Here is a 20,832-nt window from a genome sequence, read left to right as displayed (position 1 = left end):
TTTTAGCAGTTTTTGCCTTTTTGTTATGAAATACGTCTAGAAGGTTGGTGGATTTCTTAATAATTCTAATAACTTGGCAGACAATTTGCACATAGAACTTTTCATACAACCATGGGGTCCATTTGTTTAATTCACCCTTATTTTGGGTGAGCCATCCTTAAAGTGCACCATGGTGGCACTTCATTAAGTTACACACAGACCTCAAATGCACAAATTGCAGGCTCTTGGCCAAGAGGGCTAAATCAACCTAGTGCCAGTTGCTGAACCAATCCTTGAGACCAGTCTCTGCTTAGTGAATCCTGAAGCATTAATCAGTTTAGCAACATATATAACTAATTTATTTTAATATCTATGAAGGAAGAAGAGGGGAGAACACTTCTGCTCGTTAAAATGTGATTCAAGGACAGTACAGATTTTGGTTACATATAAGGAAGGCCAGATACAAACAAATTCATATCCCTGAGCCCTCAGGAACAAGGATTTTCCACCCCCCATCCCCCATATACACTTTATGCAAGAAAGAAATGGAGAAAAATGGCCAATCCATCCATAACTCTATTTTAGTATACATTCACCAAACTAGGTCTCACATTTTTAGATTTTCTGAAAATGTCAGAGCATGTCCCAGCACAGCATAATAGTGCCATGGAAACAAAAGAAAACCAATTCCTTTGTCATTCTTTTATCTCAGAAATCACAGCTGATCATCAACATTACAGTCTTTTTGAGTTAGGAGCAACAGGATAGTCTCGTGGAATGAACATTGGGTTTGGAATCAGGAGATCGCCATTCTAAATCCACTTCCTTGTTGACTGAAAGTATACATATAGTTAGTACTCAAGTATGTTTTCTTCCTTCCATCCTTTCTACCTACAACAATTAGAGATACAGCATAATAGAGGGGAAGTCACTGAGGTATTACTGAACTTGCCCTCTGGTATTTGCCTCAATTAACATTGACTTGGAGTAAACAACAATGCTTAAAGGTATCTGCCATATTTCTTCATACTACAATGAAATTTCCAAAATTTGTTCATAATATAAGTAAAGTCCTTAGATTTTTCAGAATAACTGCTAATCCATTAAAGTTTGTTCTACAGAATAAGCACAAATATTCTTCTAGAATAGCTGGAAGATAAGTGAAGTCATGGTCACTTCCAGGGGCTCATATGAGGGGTAGAAGGAAAGCTAGGTAGCTTCTGGTTCTTTCATCAGTTCACTAGGTTTTCTATATTAATAGATGAATACTTATATTCTCTTTCCTCCACTTACTTTTGACAAGCCAGTTAGAGACCATAGGTTAGATAAGCTCAACCTCTTGTTAAAATAATTAAACAGTATATAGCAAAGAAAGAATGGCAGTGATCTGGTTTCTTAGATACTTAAGAGAATAAAATTTTATTTTGAAGACAAAAGACAATAGCACGAGGCACAGATCCACGACAGGAGCTGCAGAAAAGCCTATCCTGGTGGTATCTGGGAATTTTAGGCTCCGTAGAAAAGATCAAACTAAAATTAAGAATAACAAAGTCATTAGTATATATACTCCTTGGCAGATTATTAGCTAAATGTAAAAGTTTTGATAAAACAGGTTTTTAGAAATCTTTTAAATTTCAGACTTAGGGAAAACCCTCTCCTAGTAGTAACCATTTGTTGAACACTGGCATTTATTTCTATTTTATTCACGGCCATGGAGTCCAGTTACTCCTTCGTTTTCTTATTCACGTGTAGTCCGCATTTTCACAAATAAAATAAAAACCACGAGGATGTTATTATCCCTCAACATTTCCCCAATGTACAAACCCTAATTTGCATTAAGTCCTTGCAGAAATTGTACACTGCAGTGAATAAAATGTCCTTCTGTAAAAAGTACTGTAATTAATAAAATGATTTTCAGTTCAATATATACACATAAAACTTTACATACAATTAAAAATAACTAAGGTGCTTTTATTCATCTTAGGTATTTAATATTCAATATACTTAGAATATTAGTTATCTGAGAGGAATATAATCTCTGAACATAAGACAGTAGAATGATTAAATAACTATAAATTCATTTATCTATTTTGCTATTCACTCATTGATCTAGAAATTTTCAGCACCATAAGATAATTGATAGCGAAAAATTAGGTCCATAAATAATAAACATTGTTGGTATTTAGTGCAGTTCTCAGAGGCTGAAAACCTTTCCTCAAAATCACTATTTAAAACCTGTCACTTTAGAAAAAGCTAAAACGTCAATGTATTTTCTCTCCAGTATAGAAAAGCTTTGAAACAAGTTCCTATAAGCACTCTAAGAAAATTGATTTTAAAATGGGGAGGATCTTAATTTTCAAGAATATCAGCCTGAAAGCAAACGTTATAGGAAGGGAATATCTGAGTATCTCTAAAAAGTAAGAGAAAAAAGTTATTAAAATTTTTTGCATTCCCAAAACTGAGCACAGCATAAAAATGACTTAAAAAGGGAAATTTAATGAAAAGATAAAAAACTGAAAGCAAATGAATCAATTAAAACACATAGACACACATATATTGCAAGCAGTCATTCAATATTATATGTTGGCTGGCTTTGTATCATCTTTTAAAATAGAATCATAACTTCTTTATGTATAAAACAATGAGGCTCTCAAGATGCTCATGAAAAAGTCTAATCAAATTTCACTCTAGAGTTAGCAATCTGTTAGAGTATTAGGCCTAAATAAATCGGATATGTTAAATCAGGAACCAACACATACTATTTTTCATAGCAGGGGCTATATAAATTACAAGCTCTTCCATGTTTTCCTTACTGGATATGGTACACTTAAAAACAAGCAATATTTTCCATCCAGAGTACTCTAAATGCAACTCGTTTTACATCTTTTAGAACTTGTAATTCATCCTAATACCCAATCTTTATGAAAACAAAACAAAACTGCAAGAGGATTTGCATTTGCTACTTACTATCCTGCACAGTAAAATCTTGAGTATTTGTTCTGTGTTTAAATCCAGGAGTTTTGCTTTATGAGGTTTCAGAAAGAAGCAACTTTATTATATTTTCTTTTGGCTGTTACTAATGATTTTGGCTTAAAGATCATTAATTTCAACATTAACATCCTGCTATATTCTCATCTGACTTGTTCTCTTTATCTCAAAGGTAGACTTTATATATTACCATTACAAAAAATAACTATTTGCATAATACTTTATGATTTTACATCTATTACAAACACATCACAGGGAGCCTGAGGATGCATTCAGCAGCTTGTCATTCACCACTTCAAGACCGTTCAGAACCAAACAAGGGGGAGGGTGACATTTTGCTAATGGCAGAGTACAGAAATGAATATAAATAATAAACCTTGAAGTTTTAAAAATGCAAAAGAAAGAAAAAAATACAAACAAAAAGAGGATGAGCCATGAGCATAAACAAAAGTTTCAATTTATAAAACTCCATGTCCTCTATATAGAGCAAGGTGTTTGGAGATTTATGCATCTTTTATTATGGTAGCTGTTTAAATTATCTAAAACTATGCTACAAAAATAGAAACATTACCATCTCTTTTTGTTAGATTTATAAATTAATATCATCATCATAATAAAACTGACTTCTCCTATTTACAGAATTCAGTTTTTCTTCAGCCTTGTGAAATAATATAAATATCAATTCTCTATTACTATAGCCTTAACCCTACAAATACCCACACTAAGAATGTTTAAGAGGGAGATGATGATATAATGTGTTTAGAAATTGTGTTGTTTCATAATTTCTTCTTGGTTAAAGAATTACAAAAAGAATATTTTTTAAGGCTTCATATTTTCTTTTATAACCATCACTCCAGATAAAATAAATAAAATATTGAATGCACAGTTATGTCACCTCTAGTCCAAATGCCCATAGCACTTGCAGCTTTTGTAAACAATATGCCTCTATACTAAATACATATCCCTTGAGCCACCATCTACTTAATTTAACACTTTAAAATGTAGTTTAAAATGCAGTATAACACCAGTATCTTATACATACACACACACACACTCACACATGCACAGACCCACACACCACTGAAATGTGCAGAAAAGGAAAGAGGTGTAGAGCAAAAGAAGAAATGGAGCACGTTGTTGTTTTTCATTCATGCAGTATAGTGATGTCAGTGTCTGCAGCAGCAGTGGCAGCGGCAGGAGCCTTGACCAGTGGAGGCTAAAATCCAATGAAGTCAGAATCTTGCAGAATTCAAAAGAAACTGAGAAAAATCATTTGAAAAATTAAATCAACTGTTCACAGTACAGACTTTAAATGGCTAAGTAAACAGAATAGATCAGTAGCATAATTTTAATTTGGGTGGGGAGAACAAGGTGGGATGTGGATAAGTAACATAGGGGTAATATAATCAGGGAACTGGGAGAGTAAGAGTCTGCATTCAAAATCACTTCAGTGTAAGAAACTGACAAAACCACCTGGTGTTAAAAACAGGAGAAAAACATCTTTAGCAGAGAAAGCCCTTCCATTCCCAACACAAGCTCTCTGATGCTGCAAATCTGTCTGCTGCACAACCAGACTCAGGAAAAGTGTTTTCATCATGATTGCATTAAAATTGCATTAAACTCGGATGAGCTATACTACAACAAAGAGGAGAGTTTAAGCCCGATCACAAATTTCATTAAAACTACTTGATGATGGAGCATGTAATTCGTAAGCAATTAAGGCTTTTGAATGATGCAGAAAAACAAGTTGTACTATTATCTGTTGTAAGGTGTTAATGTTTATCAACAAAAGGGGAGGAGGTACTAGTTGGCCATTATATTGTTGCAGCAATTGCCAGAACTTCTCTTATTGTGCCCACAACACCCTCTGTACACAATGTGCAATGTTTATTTTATGCCTCTTACATTAGTCCCTAAAAGAAAATCCCAAAACTCAATTTATGCACTGTTGAAGCTAAATCATTCAAAAATTTATGGAACTGCTGCTTTCTTTTTCGTTCTGTTACCTCTCATGTCATATAACTCTAGAAAAGGGAGTTGCATATGGCATTAATCTGTTAGAAAATGGTGGCCTTTTCTATAAAATACAGCCAAAGATGTGTGTTCAGTTGTGGCCATTATTAGGGCGATCACGTTGTTTTCATTCATTCATTCAGGATTTGCTGGAGGATGTCAGTTTCTGCAGCAGCTGGCTTGACCTGGGGGAGGAGTGGGGGAGCAAATTCCTCCCAGTGCATACAGATTACAGGATGTATTTCTTAGTGCCCATGTCCATGTACTCATCCCACTGCACTACATCCTACACCGGTTCACCATTAAGTGGCCAGAAAACAAGTGCCTTGGCAACATGCTAATTACAGGTCTGAAATATTAAAATAAAAACACCAAAACTGCAATCATAATGCAGACAACCACTTTCTCCAACTCTAACACCTTCATTGAGAAAACTCCATTAAAAAAAATTCCACATACCACATAAACATTATACAGAGCTTGACAGTGTTTCCCTTCCAAGCAGAGATTTTTCCACTCAGTATGATCGTTCCCTCCACAATGCAGCAGCAGCAGCATCTGTAGCTCTAGGCTGGTATCTAATAGTATTAGCTATTCCACCCTTCCTTAAGAGCTTTAAGTCCCTGTGTTGGCTAATCTTCCTTTTCTCCCCCAGGACTCAACTACATCATGCACTGTGTCCCTAGATGTAAACAAAACAAAACCAAAACAGAAAACATTAAGAGAAGCCCAAAGCATCCACCAATTCACCCTTACCTTTCACACCTAACAAAAAAGAAACTTGAGATCCTTGAACATCCCAGCTGAACTGTTAAGTATACTTTAAAAATGAAGGGAAAAAATGAATACATTCCACAAACAGGTTTTTAGAAATTTACCATGGAAATCTCTGGTTGGGCATAAACTGTTTCTAGTGCAGTAGTGCTCTGATGCATGACTATATAGAGAGGTAAACTGGCAAAAAAAAAAAAAAAGTACACACTTCAATTGCACATTCAAAACTGTCCCCTCTACACATCCAGCAGATATCCTTACATCATAACTAACGCCACCAGCCCTCCAAAAAAGAAAAAAAAAATTATCCCGGTAGTTAGAGGCACGTTAGGAACTTTGCAGGAAAGCACAAAGAGGCTGTAGAGATTACAACCACCACCTTATCCGCTGCTGGAGAGTTTGTGTGCGCGTTTAAGTGTTTCGCCCAGCTCCTCCTTCCCCGGCTACAAACAGCAAACACACGAGTGAGCTAGCCAGCTCTTAAAACTGAAAAACCTTTCGAAGCAGGCGAGTGACGGAAGATAAAATCTGAGGGGCGGCATGAGGGTCAAATAAAAGTTGCTTTTTTCAGTTCGCTCCTCCAAGCCCCGCGGCGACCGCAGGGGGTTGAGATTCCCAGAGCCACTTTCACACCTTCGATAATGCACTAGCAAAGAGAAGCCCGGAGAGGCTGAAGTTTCCACGGAGGGCACCGTCGGGGAGACGCAGCCCGGGAGGACGGGAGGGTTGGGCTCGCTACCTCTGCACACGGGCGAGCCGGGGCTCCGTCTCTCAGGTGAGCTGCTCCTCCGGTGACTCTCAGGGGACCGTCTCGGGCGGCCCTTGGCCCGGGGCGCCTGTTCAGCCGGAGCTGCAGCCGGCGGCGGCGTCGGGCTGGGCGGGCTGGGGCCGCGGGCCGCGCCGGGCCCCGGGAGGCTGCCCAGCGAGGCGGCGGCGGCGGCGGGCAGGCGCGTGGGACTGTGCTGGCTGCCCCGCAGGAGCTGGTAGGGCACCGTGGCGCGGATGGGCTGCAGCAGCCGGCCGGCTCCCGCAGCCGGGGCGCAGCCCACGCCGCCGCCGCCCGCACCGTTCCCGCTCCCGGCGGTGGCAGTCGGGGAGCCCGCGGCGCTGCGCCGCATCCTCTGCGGCTGGGGATGAGGGATCTGAGAGGAACTGGAGGAGGAGGAGGCAGTGGACATGGTCGCTCCGCGGGCCCTGGACGACGCCGGCCGACACGGAGGCGCGGGGCGGGAGGCGCGCGAGCGTGTGGGAGCCGGCGCGATAGTGCGTGCGAGTGTGTAAGGGGGAGGGGCGGGGGTATCGGGGAGGGGGAGGAGTCTCTGGGCTCCCCCTTCCCAACTCACACCCCCGCCGCCTCGGCGAGGGGGGAGGGGAGGGCTGCGAAAACAAACGTCCAACGGCCCCAACCGCCCGGCTGGGCTCGGCGTGGCGGTCACAGCCGGGGCCGCTAGGAGCCCGGAGCCGCCGCCGCAGCCGCCGCCCCGGGCATCGCGCTGACAGGGCAACCGTCCGGATCACGCAGCCCAGGGGGCCGCTTGCAGCCTTCGCCTCAGCCCTCGCGGGGCTGCACACGCGGGAGAACCCGGCAGCTGCAGGGAGGCCCGGGACCCCTGCTTCTGGGGACCGGGGTGAGGGGAAAGGGCCTCGAGGTGCCTGGAGCTCCGCGGATTCCGCGCCACCGCAAACGCCGCCGCCGCCGCCGCCGCTTCTACCCACTCCTCACTCGGAATGGGAACTAATCCCCCCACTGCACCCCGCCCCCGGCACCACCCCCCGGAGCTCCAGACCCGGCAGCTGCCAAAACGAGCATATCCATTGGCTCCGCCGCTCTCCATCAGAACTCTAGTGATTGGTTCTCGCATAGGAGTGAGAGGAGCATCCTCCAACGACAGTGGTACCTCCTACTTTGGGGCGAGGCGTGAGGAGGATCGGGTGAAAAGGGGGCTGTGCGCGCAGGGAGGGGCGTAAGAGTTGACAGCCTTTGAGGTGAGAGCGAGACTACGAAAGTGGGTCCCTGTGTGTCCTGCGCGTGCCCCGACACCCAAAGACACGCACACGCCCCAGTAAGCAGGTTGTAAGGGCTCCACCCTCCTGGGCCGTCAGTGCAACTTGAGACAGAAGACACTTGAGGCAAACTTTTTGCAAGTACGCTTGCATCCGGTGGGATGTTTTAGAGTTAGAACCAGAAGACTGAATCTCTTCCCCTCTCATTTTAGTAATCTTGAGTTTTCGTGAGTAGCCTTATTAATCAAAAGAACTTCAGGTGATCAGAAGCAAAGCCGGGAAGCTAGATTGAACAAAGGACCCATACTTTTACAGCCTATCCTTCCATTTGTAGTTATGAGTGAAAAGAGATAATCAAATGCTATGTTCCAAGACAATAACTCTGAATAGCAGGGGTCAAGAAGGAATTTTACGTCATTGCCCCATCAGTTAGATATATTAGTGGAGGACACCCCCATTGCCTTTCCCGAAGCAGATGACCTCTTCAGAGGAATAAATACCAGATGTAATGTAACAATCCACTGTGGTCAATTTGTTTTTTATCCTACAATGAAACTGAGGAGGTACAAAGATTTTGGATGGCTATCAAAAACCTAAATTTATCCCCACAGTAAACCCAGGTTTTAAACCTTAAGCAGGAACAACTAATTTAAGAATCTTCATCAGACATCTTCCATTAATTTCTATGAGGTTAAAAAAAGAAATGGGATGGATGTCAGATTGGTCTACTCCTGGTGTCTGTCCACGCTGACAAGATTTCTCTGATTTCAGACACTATGTGCAGGGGTCAGTTTCACTTAGAGGAGCCATCCTTCTCTGCTTTCTTGTGTGTTCAGACCAGAAAGCATATTAAGGGTCTGTAAAAAAATTGATGAAACTCAATAAAAATACAAAGATTGCATCCACCACTTCACCCCATTGAGACTAGTGATAGTTCCTCACTTTATCACATATTAGAATAATAGCTAACATTAATTGAATATTCCCCATGCTCCAGCTACTCTTCTAAGGACATTGTATGTGTTAATTCATTTAGTCCTCATATAATCCACAAGGTAGATACTATTATTATCCCCACTGTGTTCTCAGCTGAGGCACAAAGAAGCTAACTGTCTTGCCTGACATCACTCAGCTAGTATGTGGGGAGCCAAGAATCTAATCCAGACAAACTAGCTCGAAAGTCTGAGTAAGACCTCTGCTCTGGTGCCTCACAGCTTAAAGTTGTGGAGTATGTGATCGGTAGAGTATGTATTTACAATATTCCACAAATCTCATCTGTGAGATAAGTTCCCATTAGTTCAAAAGAAATTTTACAAGTGAAGAGAGCCCATTATTTTTTTTTTGCTTTCCAGAATAACATATATTTTAATCATAAATACGGTAAAAACTATTCTTTCAAATTTGATATAATTGATTTGTTATTTTTTTCCATCTAAAAATTAATGATTCTCTTTAATGATGAAATTTCATTCTATTGTATGTAAAAAGAATGATAAATGGCTGCTTTCTGGGTACTTTTTCAGAATAGCAAGAACAAAAAATTTGACAGATTAAAAAATATATAAAGTTTTTTTTTAATGCTGATAAATTTCTAAGTTGTTGATTTGATTATAGAATCACTTCATTGTACAAGTGTCATCTCTGGCCATTCCTAAATATAAGTATGGAACAACCTCAACACATTAGATTACAATAATTCTAAATTTATACTAAGCCACAGTCACAATGATCAATACTTAATTTGGATCTAAAGTAACATATCTAGCCATATTTTAACGGCTTTCTTTGTTTGTTGAAATCTACCACAGCCAACTTAAATCAGATATCTAGAGCAAATCTAAATGACCCCACGGAGAATTAGTATGATCTTAAAATACTATTTTCAGTTACTAGTAAGTCATCATGATCTATTTGGAAGTTCAATCACCTTTTCTTTGCTAAAGAAATATTTGTTGTCTCTTAAACCTTTATTTTTATGAAATAACTAATCTATTTATTTTTTAAGGAATGCAGCCTTCAAACAAATCGAAGGTGAACTAAAATAAACTCAGTGCCTGCTTTCAAATATCCATTTGTTGAGTTCTTGATAATATTTTATTCTTATTGAGGATGGTGGTAGACTCCAAGGGTATGTAGAAGCTTTAGGAAAATGTTCTCAGTAAACTGAAAATCCCCTAGAAGGGGATGTGGGTTGCTGGGCTAGAAGAGCATTGTTATGCTACCATGCTAGCTATGGGGTAGACAGGCGCAATGCAGATTTTCCCTATTGGTTGAATATAAGTGTAACAATTTCTGAAAATCCCATTTAAGGCTTAATGTTAGTAATGACTTCTTTACCATTAACTGGAAGAAAATGAAATTGAAAGCATGATTTGGTGGCATGGGAAATACCTTTCTTCTCAGTAGCCCCATCCATGCCTTGGCTATCTGTGGGATAAGAATCCACCATTAGTTACTCTGAGGTAGAATTCTATTATACTTACTTTTTAGTCCAAATATGGTAATGGACTATATTTTAGGTTAAATTCAATTTGGAATCATCGGCTACATATGATTAATATGCTGCCCCATGTGGAGAGAAAACGAGATAAAGAACTGTTGGGCTGACAGAGCTACCAAAACCTTCCTCTTCCATTTCCATCTGGGTTTGCCAGGCTGAGCATCCAAGGCCCATCCAAATCTAAGAAGCAGTCCCAGCTGTCGGCATCAGCAATGAGGTCATGGCTGGGAGAGAACACTAAACAGATCTGCACTGATGTTCATCTTAAGCTGATTAAACTCTCTTATAGGTGAATTCCTAATAGCAACAACAAAAAAAGCCTTGCCTGAATTTTTGTCCCTGGCAGATGCTTAAATTAAAATCCTCACTGCTCGTGACAGCCTACGTGCACCTTTGCACTAGGTGTTCCCTCTGCCTGAAAGGTTCTTGCCCCAGATATCCACATGGCGTGCCCCTCATTTCCACCAGATCTTTTCTCAAATGTCACCACCTTCATGATGAGAGCTTTTCTGAACACCCTTTTTAAAATGTCAAGCACCCTCTAGGCTTTTCCTGCTCCCTATCCCACTTTTTTCCCAGAGAAACCTATCACCATCCAAACTATTATATATACTATAATTATTTTTAGTTCTTACTACCTAGAATAGAAGAGTCATGGAGATAAGATTTTTTTATTGGTTTTATAACTACTGAATCTCTACAACAGTGCTTAGTTTATAGTAGACAATCAATAAATATTCGTTGAATGTTGTTAAGAGTAGCAAATTTTAGCCAGTGCTTGTCTCATGAACTAGAACTTGTACCTTTCATAAGAAAAAAATAATAATGTGAAATAGATATATCTCTGCTGTAAAATCATAGCCACAAAGTAAAAAAATATCCTATGTGGCTACTATAAACCATATAGATATTTGTGTTGGAGGAGCTGGCATTCAAAAAGAAAGCATACCTTGTGTTATGGTCCTTATACAGGTGAAGTGAAAAATATTAGCCCTAGTGGCTCCTGCAGGCTCGTCAGAGGTTAAAAATGGAAAATGGAATCAGTAATGAAGAAAAGGTAGTTGAAATTTACAGAAAAAAAATGACTGAAATTGAGAGAGAAAGTTGAGGAGGATCAGTTAAGGGGTAACATCTGTCGATTGGTAGTTAGTTGTATCTCACTGTTAAGAACAGCTATTCTCAAGAGGCAAGTGTAAAGGAACTGAAAAATAAATAATAATTAAATAAGAAGGATTATTATATGTAAATAATAAAAACTTCGTTTTGTTTCTAAAAAAAAGTTCAGAAGAAGAAATAGTAATAGGGGATATTTTATTTTTAACTGTTAAGATCAAGAATAAGTGTACATTTATACCTATAAGGATAGAAAACAGTGATGATCACTGGTTTTTCAGCTTTCGTCTCCACAACAATCCAGTGCCCAACTATGATGCCAGTGGCACATCCCCTAAGCTGATACTTAAGTAGACTTTCACCATTTACCTAAAAAACTATCTTGCATATGGCTGGGCACGGTGGCTCACGCCTGTAATCCTAGCACTCTGGGAGGCCGAGGCCGGTGGATTGTTTGAGCTCAGGAGTTCAAGACCAGCCTGAGCAAGAGCGAGACCCTGTCTCTACTAAAAATAGAAAAGAAATTAATTGGACAACTAAAAATATATAGAAAAAACTAGCCGGGCATGGTGGCGCATGCCTGTAGTCCCAGCTACTTGGGAGGCTGAGGCAGGAAGATCGCTTGAGCCCAGGAGTTTGAGGTTGCTGTGAGCTAGGCTGACACCACGGCACTCTAGCCCGGGCAACACAATGAGACTCTGTCTCAAAAAAAAAAAAAAAACAAACTATCTTGCATAAAGCCAGCACATTGACAGGTTAAAATTTGGGGGCCAGAGAACTGTAAATATTCTTTCTATGCTGTGACATTCCATTTGTCCTAGTCCCAAACATAGTGTCACAGTACATGAAAGCAATGGTAGTCCTGAGAAGCCACAGTCCCCAACCCTTTTGGCACCAGGGACCAGTTTCATGGAAGACAATTTTTCTACGGACAGGGGAGGGGGAGGTGTTGGGGATGGCAGGGGTGTGGCAACGGCGCTTAGGCAGTGATGCAAGTGATGGGGAGTGGCTGTAAATACAGATGAAGCTTGGCTTGCTCACCTCCTGTTGTGTAGCAGCAGTACTGGTCGGGGCCCAGGGGTTGGGACCAAAGCTGTGAAGGGACTATGCTTGATTATTATAGTATTCCTTTTTAAAAGGAGAATTTAAAGTGATTAAAGTGTGTCATAGGTCAATTTCTTCCTATGTGGCTGAATCTTATTTTTTGCCACATGAGTGAGTGTGTCAAGGGACTGTTGTTAGGGTGCGATCAATTCATCAGCAGTGCTTGACTAGAGAAGTTTCTTTTAATTATTTTAAACGTTTTAGAGCATGCAGTTTTCAGAGTGCCCTACTTAGCATCTTATTGAAAAGGTACGTATTAATGCATCTAGTAAGCCTATATGAGGGCTTAGTAGCAACAATACTGGCATCAAACTGTAGTAACTCCTCAAGTAACACTCTGTAGGGCACAGAAAACCATGTCTACACATATGCATTCCATAAAAGAGATGCAAATAAAGTATTATGGAAGTGATGAGAGGGAAAGCTCACTTTTGAGGACAGGCTTTAGCAAGAAGAGTGTGAAGAAGTCATGTAGTTAGGAATGCACAGGACCTGAGAGGAGGTGACTGAACAGTCTGCCTTGGCTGATGGTTAATGGCAGATAAGTCTTGGTCTGGTGATGCTAGGTCATAGCAGGCCATGGTTGCTGGGCATGGCTCGCACTTAATTGAGCATGAGCATGCAGTGAGGAGCTGTTGAAGATTTTTGAATGGGTGGAGAGAACGTGAGTGGAGCTGTGCTTTATGAAGATTCTTGCAAGAATAGTTTACAACATGGATTGGAGATTGAAGGTTAGAAAATGACATAGAAGGCCTTGAGAATAGTCCTCATGAGTTTAGGTAACATAAGTTAGGGGAATAAGAGGGCATGGAGTGGAGAAAAAGGTGTAAGTGATGCTCCTTCTCAGCTGATGATCATGTGGACTTTGAAAGGAGGAGGTCAGACAGTTCTGAAGCTTCAAGCTTGGATGCTTGAGAAGATAGTCAGGGTGTTAACAGGAACAGGGCAGCTAAGAGAAGGAGTAGGTTTAGGGAAAAGATAAGTTCAGCTATAAATAAATGAAACAGAGGATATTCAAGTGGAGGCAGTTTTTAAATGATGGTGAAGTTGAGAAGAGCAAAGACATGGATTTGGGGGTTATCCATGTACATACGATAGTTGAAGCCATGCGGACAAATGAAGTTGTCAAAGGATAAAAGCATAGAAATAAAAGAAAAGAGAGTCAAGGACAAAATTTTGGAAAATTAATACATGAGTGGGGGAAGGAAGAGAAAGAAAACCCCAAAAAACAAAACAAAACTAGAAAAGAAGGCAGAGCAGAAGTATTCCTTAAAAGAATAAAGAGTTCAGTATCTCAGAAGATAAGTTTAGTAGATGCTTTGTGGGGTATCTGGCAGACTAATATCCCTTTTCACTGAGAACTAATCCTACCCCAACACAAAGGGTGCTTGGGCATGACAGCTATGTTTGTACAAAATGACCTTGCTCCTCTGACCATGGTTGATTTGACCTGAGTTCAACAATTGACTAAAGCTGGACCAATCAAATGTTCTCCCCTGGGAATTTGGAATTAAGAAATAAAATGTTATTCTGTTAAGGGTATGAACTGAATAAACACAGTAACTTGTACATGGAGTGGCCATTTTCTGTCATGGGCACAGAGAAGCAGAAGAAACCTGCCTTCTGAGAGAAAAGAATGAAGCGACTCAGAAAAAAGGAGAAATGTGACCAGGTGGCCCAAAAGAGGGAGGAAAGCCTAAGAGTAAGTTTATTTTCCTATGACTATTTTGTGTCTTATGCATTCTCTTCAATCCCCCCAAACCACCCCCACTCCTGTCCCATCCCTGCTGATGCAACTCCAGTATATTCCCACCTTCAAATCTACAATTTTTTAGCATTTGGATCCATTTCTCCTTCCTTTCTATACAAGTGATACGTGTTCTTCTCTTATCAAAAGTCATTTCCTCTGCTTGTAATTTAAATTCCTTCCCCTCTTACCTTCTCAGGGATTTAATTCCTTGAGTTATTCCCTCCCTCCTCTTCATCATCAAATTCTTGATTATTCCCAGTAATATATGAACATGCTCTTATGCTAACATTAAAAAAAGCAAAAAAAACCAAAAACATCCTTATGCCATCCCTTTCCATCTAGTCCAAATTCCCTGATCCCTTCACAGCAACACTTCTTGGGAGAGATGTCTACACATTACTTCTGATTTCTTATTCAACCCACTCCAGTCTGGCCTCCACCCTCACCATGCCACTGAAAACTGCTAATCAGTATCCACTGCCTCCATATTGCTGGGCCTAGTGGATATTCCTAGGGCCTTATCCTGCTCCAGCTTTTAGCAGTTTTCTATACAGTTGGTCAGGCTCAGCTTCTTGGAAAAAAATCTCTTCTATTGAAATCTAGGACACTGTACCCCCCTGGGTCTGTCCCCTGCTTCTCTAACCACTGTTGCTCAGTGTTCTTCAGGGTTCTTCCTCCGCTAGGCCCCTCTAAAAATTGGACTGTAAGGTCTGCTTGCTTCTCTATAACTCACTTTCTTGGTAATCTCAGCCATCCCCATGGCTTTGAAGGCTATAAAATGGTGGCAACTCCTAAATTAATCTCTCCAGCCCAGATATTTCCTCCAAATTCTGTATTCATATATCCATTTGCCTAATCGACATGTCAAGTTCTCATGAATACTTGAAATGAATGTGTCCAGAATGAAACCAAACCCTCAATTTCTGTATTCCTGCTTTCTCCCAACCTCTGAAAAAATTCTGTTCCCATAGTAAATGGTATCACCAATTATTCCAAACAAGAAACCTGGGAAATATTTTTGATTTTTCACTCTTCTTGTCACCCCACCTCCAACCTATCAGTCAGTCCTCTCATTTGTTCCTCATAAATCGATGTCTAATCCATCCACTTGCCTCCATCTCTTCTGTTACATCAATCCAAATTACTGTCATCTCTCACCTAAACTATTACTGTAGCTGCCCAGCTGGTCTCTCAGCTTCTACTCTTGCCTTCTTTAATCTAGTTTCTATTTATCAGTCAGAGTAACCTTAGAAATATATTGGACCATGTTGTTTCCTGTTTAAAATTATTTAATGTCTTCCAATAATCTTGAAATGAAATCCAAATTCCTTAAAGTAGCATGAAGGCCTGGCCTGTTCTAACTTTTGTCTATCCCTCCACTTAATCTTCCTCTCCTCTCCCCCTCACCATTTAAGTTCTAGCCTACTTTCATTTCCCAAAACACCACTGCAGGATCTTCACACAGGTGTATCCTCAACCTAAAACGTTCCTTCCATCTCCCTCCTCCTCAATTCCCCTGAGTGGGTCCTTCACATTTGTTGGGTCTTAACTTAAATGTCATGTCTCAGAGTGTCCTGAGTCCTCCCCCATTACTAATAACCTATGATATCTACCACTGAGCCAGTTTGTTTCATCTATTGTGCTCATTACAAGGTGTAAATCCATATTTGTTTACTTGCTTATGGTAAGCCTTCCCTACTAGATTGTGCAGTCTTTAAGGGCAGGGATCTTGTCTCTTCTGTTCACGACTTGATTGCTTAACCGCTACCCAGTGCTTAGGATATAACAGGTGCTTAATAATTACTTGTTTTCACTTTGCTGGTTGCTGATGGCCTCCTAGTTCCTTATTCCAATCCTTGTGCAGCCCTACTGTACTTTCTGTGGAAGAGTTTCCTGTGGACTTATATGAAAATCCCCCTTGTCATTTCAGTTATTTGAGTAGGTTTGTGCTCTTATACTGGATGATCACTAATTATGCAGCTTTTAAAAGGATGCAGTGGTCAGCAATGGTGGTCAGCACCTGTTGTTGAATGAGCAAGAAGTTTAAAAAGCTAAGCAAAAGTCACTGGATCTCACCACTGGTCATCTTTAAGCCAACAGTGTCCATAAGATGTGGCTCCATGTAACCAGATTATAACCAGGTTAACAAAAAAGGTGAGAAGGTAGATGCACCAATGTAGAATACTCTTTTTGAGAAGTTTAACAGTAAAAATAAGGCATGAAGTAAAATGGAATCTTGGGACTCAGCAGAGTCAAAGAAAGTATATGCTGGTTTAGTCTGAAAGAATAGGGAGGAAATGACAACGGATATGTCCACAAGCCAAAGAAGCCAAAGGAGAAAAAATGAAGAAGCCAGGTTTGAATGGGGAGGAAGATTAATAGTTTAGCTTCCATGAGGCAGTAGAGGATTTGATCAAGAGCACGAGGTTGACAGAAAGCCACAATGTTTCTCCCTCTACTATAGGAAGGAAGGACAATGAGAGGGCAAAAGTAGGAAGAAAATTTTGGATAGAGCAAAGGGAAGTTGGGCATGGCCACTCAGGAGGTAGCAAAGTCATCTACAAACTGGTTGTCAAGGGGAAGATCACAATCTCTTGAAAGACTTTTCTGAATTATACCTCCATCCCTTCACTCCATCTCTTACCACTCTGCCCGAGACTGTACTTGTGTTCCACTACCACTAAAGCAGAGACTCGCAGCTGCAGAAGGCCACCATGGTTGATGTGAGTGTGCCTTATTTTAAGGTGGTGCTATGGTTTGAATGTTTGTCCCCTCCAAAACTCATGTTGAAATTTAATTGCCACTGTAACAGTATTAAGAGGTGGCATCATTAAGAGGTAATTAGGTCATGAGGGCTCCACCCTCATGAACGGAATAATGCCATTATCATGGGAGTGGGTTCATTATTGCAGGAGTGGGTTTGCCCCTCTCTTACAGTGTCTCTCTTTATCCTCCCACCATGTGATGCTGCAAGAAGCGCTTCGCCAGAGGCCAACACCTTGACACTGGACTTCCCAGTCTCCAAAGCTGTGAGCCAATAAATTTCTGTTCATTGTAAATTAGCCAGTCTGTGGTATTCTGTTATAGCAACAGAAAATGGACTAAGACAGGTAGGATAGAGCAGAGAACAGACTGCAATCAGTGAAGAGAAGGATAGTCAGAAGGGAACATGGAGGTTGAAGTGTTCTGGCATCATGAGGACTGTAACAAGGAAACAGAACTGTATTTTCCAAACATGTCAGATCACCAGGCATACCTGGGGCCCTTGCTAAAAATATAGATTTCAGTCCCCTTCCCTGGAGATTCTAATTCAGCAGGTCTGGTGGTGGGAGGGGTAGTATTATATAATTTTTAACAAGTTCCCCAGGCGATCTTTATGACTAGGCAAATTTGGGAAACAGTGGATTAGAAATAAATAAAAGTTCACCAAGTATAATTTCAGGCCCAAAATATTTTCTCCATTTTCAGCCAAATACAAAGAAACATTGATACCTGACATCAATTAGTGGAAATTACCCAAAGAAAACAACTTTCAAAATTCTAATTGTATTACAACAAAATAATCTAAGAGGTCTATTCATTTTACATGATTGGTATCTAATTCTATGTTTCTAAATAACCTACAGTGATATGTAAAATATGACTAGATTATAGATATTTATTTACTATAGGGAATTTCATTGAGGAAAAGGTAAACAGAACTGACTGGCTAACAGTTATTATTTATAATATAATAATGTCAGATGTTTTAAAGCCTGTTCTTCTATTTGCTTAGCTCCCAGATTAATAAACTAAACATAATAAAATCTAAGAATGTAACTTGATCTTATCCAGTCCTGACATTCTTAAACAAAATCTTTAGCACACCAGCAGTAGAGCTGCTGAGAGTGGATTCATGTTTGTGAAAAATATTTTTCCATTCCCCCTCTAAGAAAGAGTGATTTGTATTGATATACAATAGTTGCAGCCCAGACCGCTTTCTGGGACCACAGAGCTCCACTAATTTAGACCAGTATTCCTCCATTCTAGTTGGCCCTGACCATCAGGTATAAATTAGTGCTAAATCAATATTAGTTGATACTTCCCCAGGTGTGGGAAGTGAGGAAACCTGATCACATGAGCAAACACAGCCCTTCCTGGCTACGTTTAAAATAAGATGGTTATTATTATACTGTATGGGGAAAAGGCTTTTTTGAGGTTTTTTAAATCAATCTTATGCCACTGTAATTTGCATTAACTTGATATAGTGATTTCACTAGTCAGTTAGAATGAATTTTCAGTTATTATACAATAGATCCCCCTACCTCCCTTCACGCTGTTTGTGCCCTTTCATGGAGCCTTCTCCTGCCTTCCCATTCCTTCTCACCCTCAGCCATGCCAGATGGTCCACACCTTTTTCATTTCTAGTGCTACTTACTTACGGGTTGAGTGGCGGCACCAAGGGGACTGCGTTCACATACCTGCTTTAACTGCTCACCTCGGGTGGAGCAGTGTCCTAAATAAACTTTACTTTTGCCACAGCACCATTACTCAACAAAGTATTTTTATAAGTGTCACTTAATAACACAAAAATAAACAAGGCACTTAAACTTGTTATTGGGGAAAGAAGCTTTTAGCTATACTTTCTTACTCAAGGGCCAGTCTCACTTCACTTGTTCTTAGAAAACTCTTAAGGAGTTTTCTTTAAAGAAAATCAGGCAGAGCCCCAGTACTATGAGGCAGATCTAAGCTACCTTTACCCTTGAAAAGATCAGTTCCTTTGTTAATTATCAAAGACAAGGAATTTTGTCATTTCTCTTAACACTTTCCAGTCACAGTGTAATTATACATTCAATGCTTTCATAAATATAAAAAACATATATGTTTAGTACATAGCCATAGATGGAAACAGAAATAAGTGTTCAAAATTCCAAGGAAATGGTGTAACGCTACATGACTTTTTTCCTTTCTATTTCCTGGGTTTTATAGAAACCTCATAGTACTTCTGAACTTTCATACCTATGACCTTTTTGTATCACCACAATTCTGTGAAGTAGATAGAACCTGTATACTATCTCCATTCTACAGATGGGGAAATGGAGGCCCACAGCTACAGCTGGGGTCACAGCACATGAGTGCTTCAGAAGTGGAAGCCAGGTCTTCTGATTCCTTCACTATAAAAATAGGGGTTTTTTTCCTGCAGTGTTTTTCCTTCCCTATAAAAATAGCCTCTGTAGCAAGAGTCAGGGATGTGCTCATTGCAATAGAGAGGTATGGATCTTTGAAGGACCTATGAGATAATAGCGTATGCAAGAGAGGACACTTACTGCCCAAGAGATTGATTACCTACATTCAGGGCAACTTGATGATGCCCCCTGATAGGAGAAGGGCCTGTCTAAAGGTCCTAATTTGCTTTAAATGTCCAGAGTTCCTGATAAAAAGGCAGGGTGTGGTAATTATATATCTAACTTTTGGCTTATCTACTCCATATCCTCACCCTCACAAAAGTCTTTCAAACATCAGTAATTACAGCTTTCAGAGCCAAAGCCTACAAATTCATAATCCACACAGATGACATACGAAAATCTACTCGAACTTGTAAGTCTGAAGAAAATTTCAGCACTCGTGGACTCACATTAAAGGAAAACTGCTTTCAAAAGAGATAGCCTTTATTTCTATGCCACAGCTATACTCTGCCACGTAGACGTGTCATAGTTTCACATTGATCCAAGGAAGTGTGTCTAAACTCATCTGCCTCTAAATTTAATCAGTAACTTAAAAAAATAGACTAAAGTGTGTGTGTAGATAAGACCATAGGATTAAAATCAAATAGTCTGACATTGGAAAACTGATCTAAATTAATGAAACCAACTGGAAACAATGAAGGAACTGCTTCTTAGCAAGAAGAAGAATCAGTATCAAGAAATAAGTACAGCACAGAAAAGCAGTCATCCTTGTCATGGCAGCCTATAAATGGAACCTGAGTTAATTACGTCATAACTTATTTTTCAGAATTTAGCAAGTTCTTGCTATAGTGGCATCAATATAACAATATAAGGTGTAGTGGAATTTCCCACCATCTGTATCACCAGCCAGATCAATCATAGTACATCCTGTCTAATGTGGAGTCCCACAACTTAGGAGGTTCTGAATATTTAAAGAATTATAAAAGTAGACTCTAGAAAAAAAGTCAAATGAATTAGCTTTATTTAGTTTTGAGAGGCAGTTCAAAGAAAGGTTAGTAATGGCCTTCAGGTATATTTAGTGCCATAGATATCAGTGTTTGGGGATTTTTTTATTGTAGAAAGAATGCAAGGAAATGTTAAAGATTTAAGAGGGACAGGGTAAATAAAAACATCATGTTCAGCACTCACACTGTGCTATGTACACTATATACATCATCTTATGGAATCCTCACAAAAACCCTGCAAGACAGATAGAAATTAAGAATAAGAGAATTAGTAAAGTCAAGGTCAAAGTTCAAGATCAATATTCTTTACATAGTATTTGGTCCTAGGGTCTGTGTCCTTCCGAGGCCTGTGCTATGACACCAAGTCACTGTAATACTACATTGGACAGGGTTATGGAATCTTCTTCCCTCATTAAAGTCAAGAATAGTTTCTAAAGA

The 20,832-nt window shown here is 40.1% G+C and overlaps 1 protein-coding gene across 1 annotated transcript in view; it reads right to left on the bottom strand.

The window, feature by feature from the left end:
- The window catches only part of GLCCI1 (glucocorticoid induced 1), a 113,385-nt gene extending 105,843 nt beyond the window's left edge, over positions 1-7,542 (bottom strand). Inside the window, exon 1 of the mRNA XM_012647846.1 lies at positions 6,494-7,542. Coding sequence (XP_012503300.1) covers positions 6,494-6,932 — 439 coding nt within the window. The 5' untranslated portion in view covers positions 6,933-7,542. The remainder of the gene's footprint in view (positions 1-6,493) is intronic.
- Between the last annotated feature and the right edge of the window lie 13,290 nt (positions 7,543-20,832).

This window comes from Propithecus coquereli, unplaced genomic scaffold (assembly GCF_000956105.1).
Source record: "Propithecus coquereli isolate 6110/MARCELLA unplaced genomic scaffold, Pcoq_1.0 Scaffold108, whole genome shotgun sequence".
Taxonomy (NCBI): domain Eukaryota; kingdom Metazoa; phylum Chordata; class Mammalia; order Primates; family Indriidae; genus Propithecus; species Propithecus coquereli.
The sequence above is the reverse complement of the archived record's forward strand: the minus strand, read 5'-3'. Positions and strand labels throughout refer to the sequence as shown.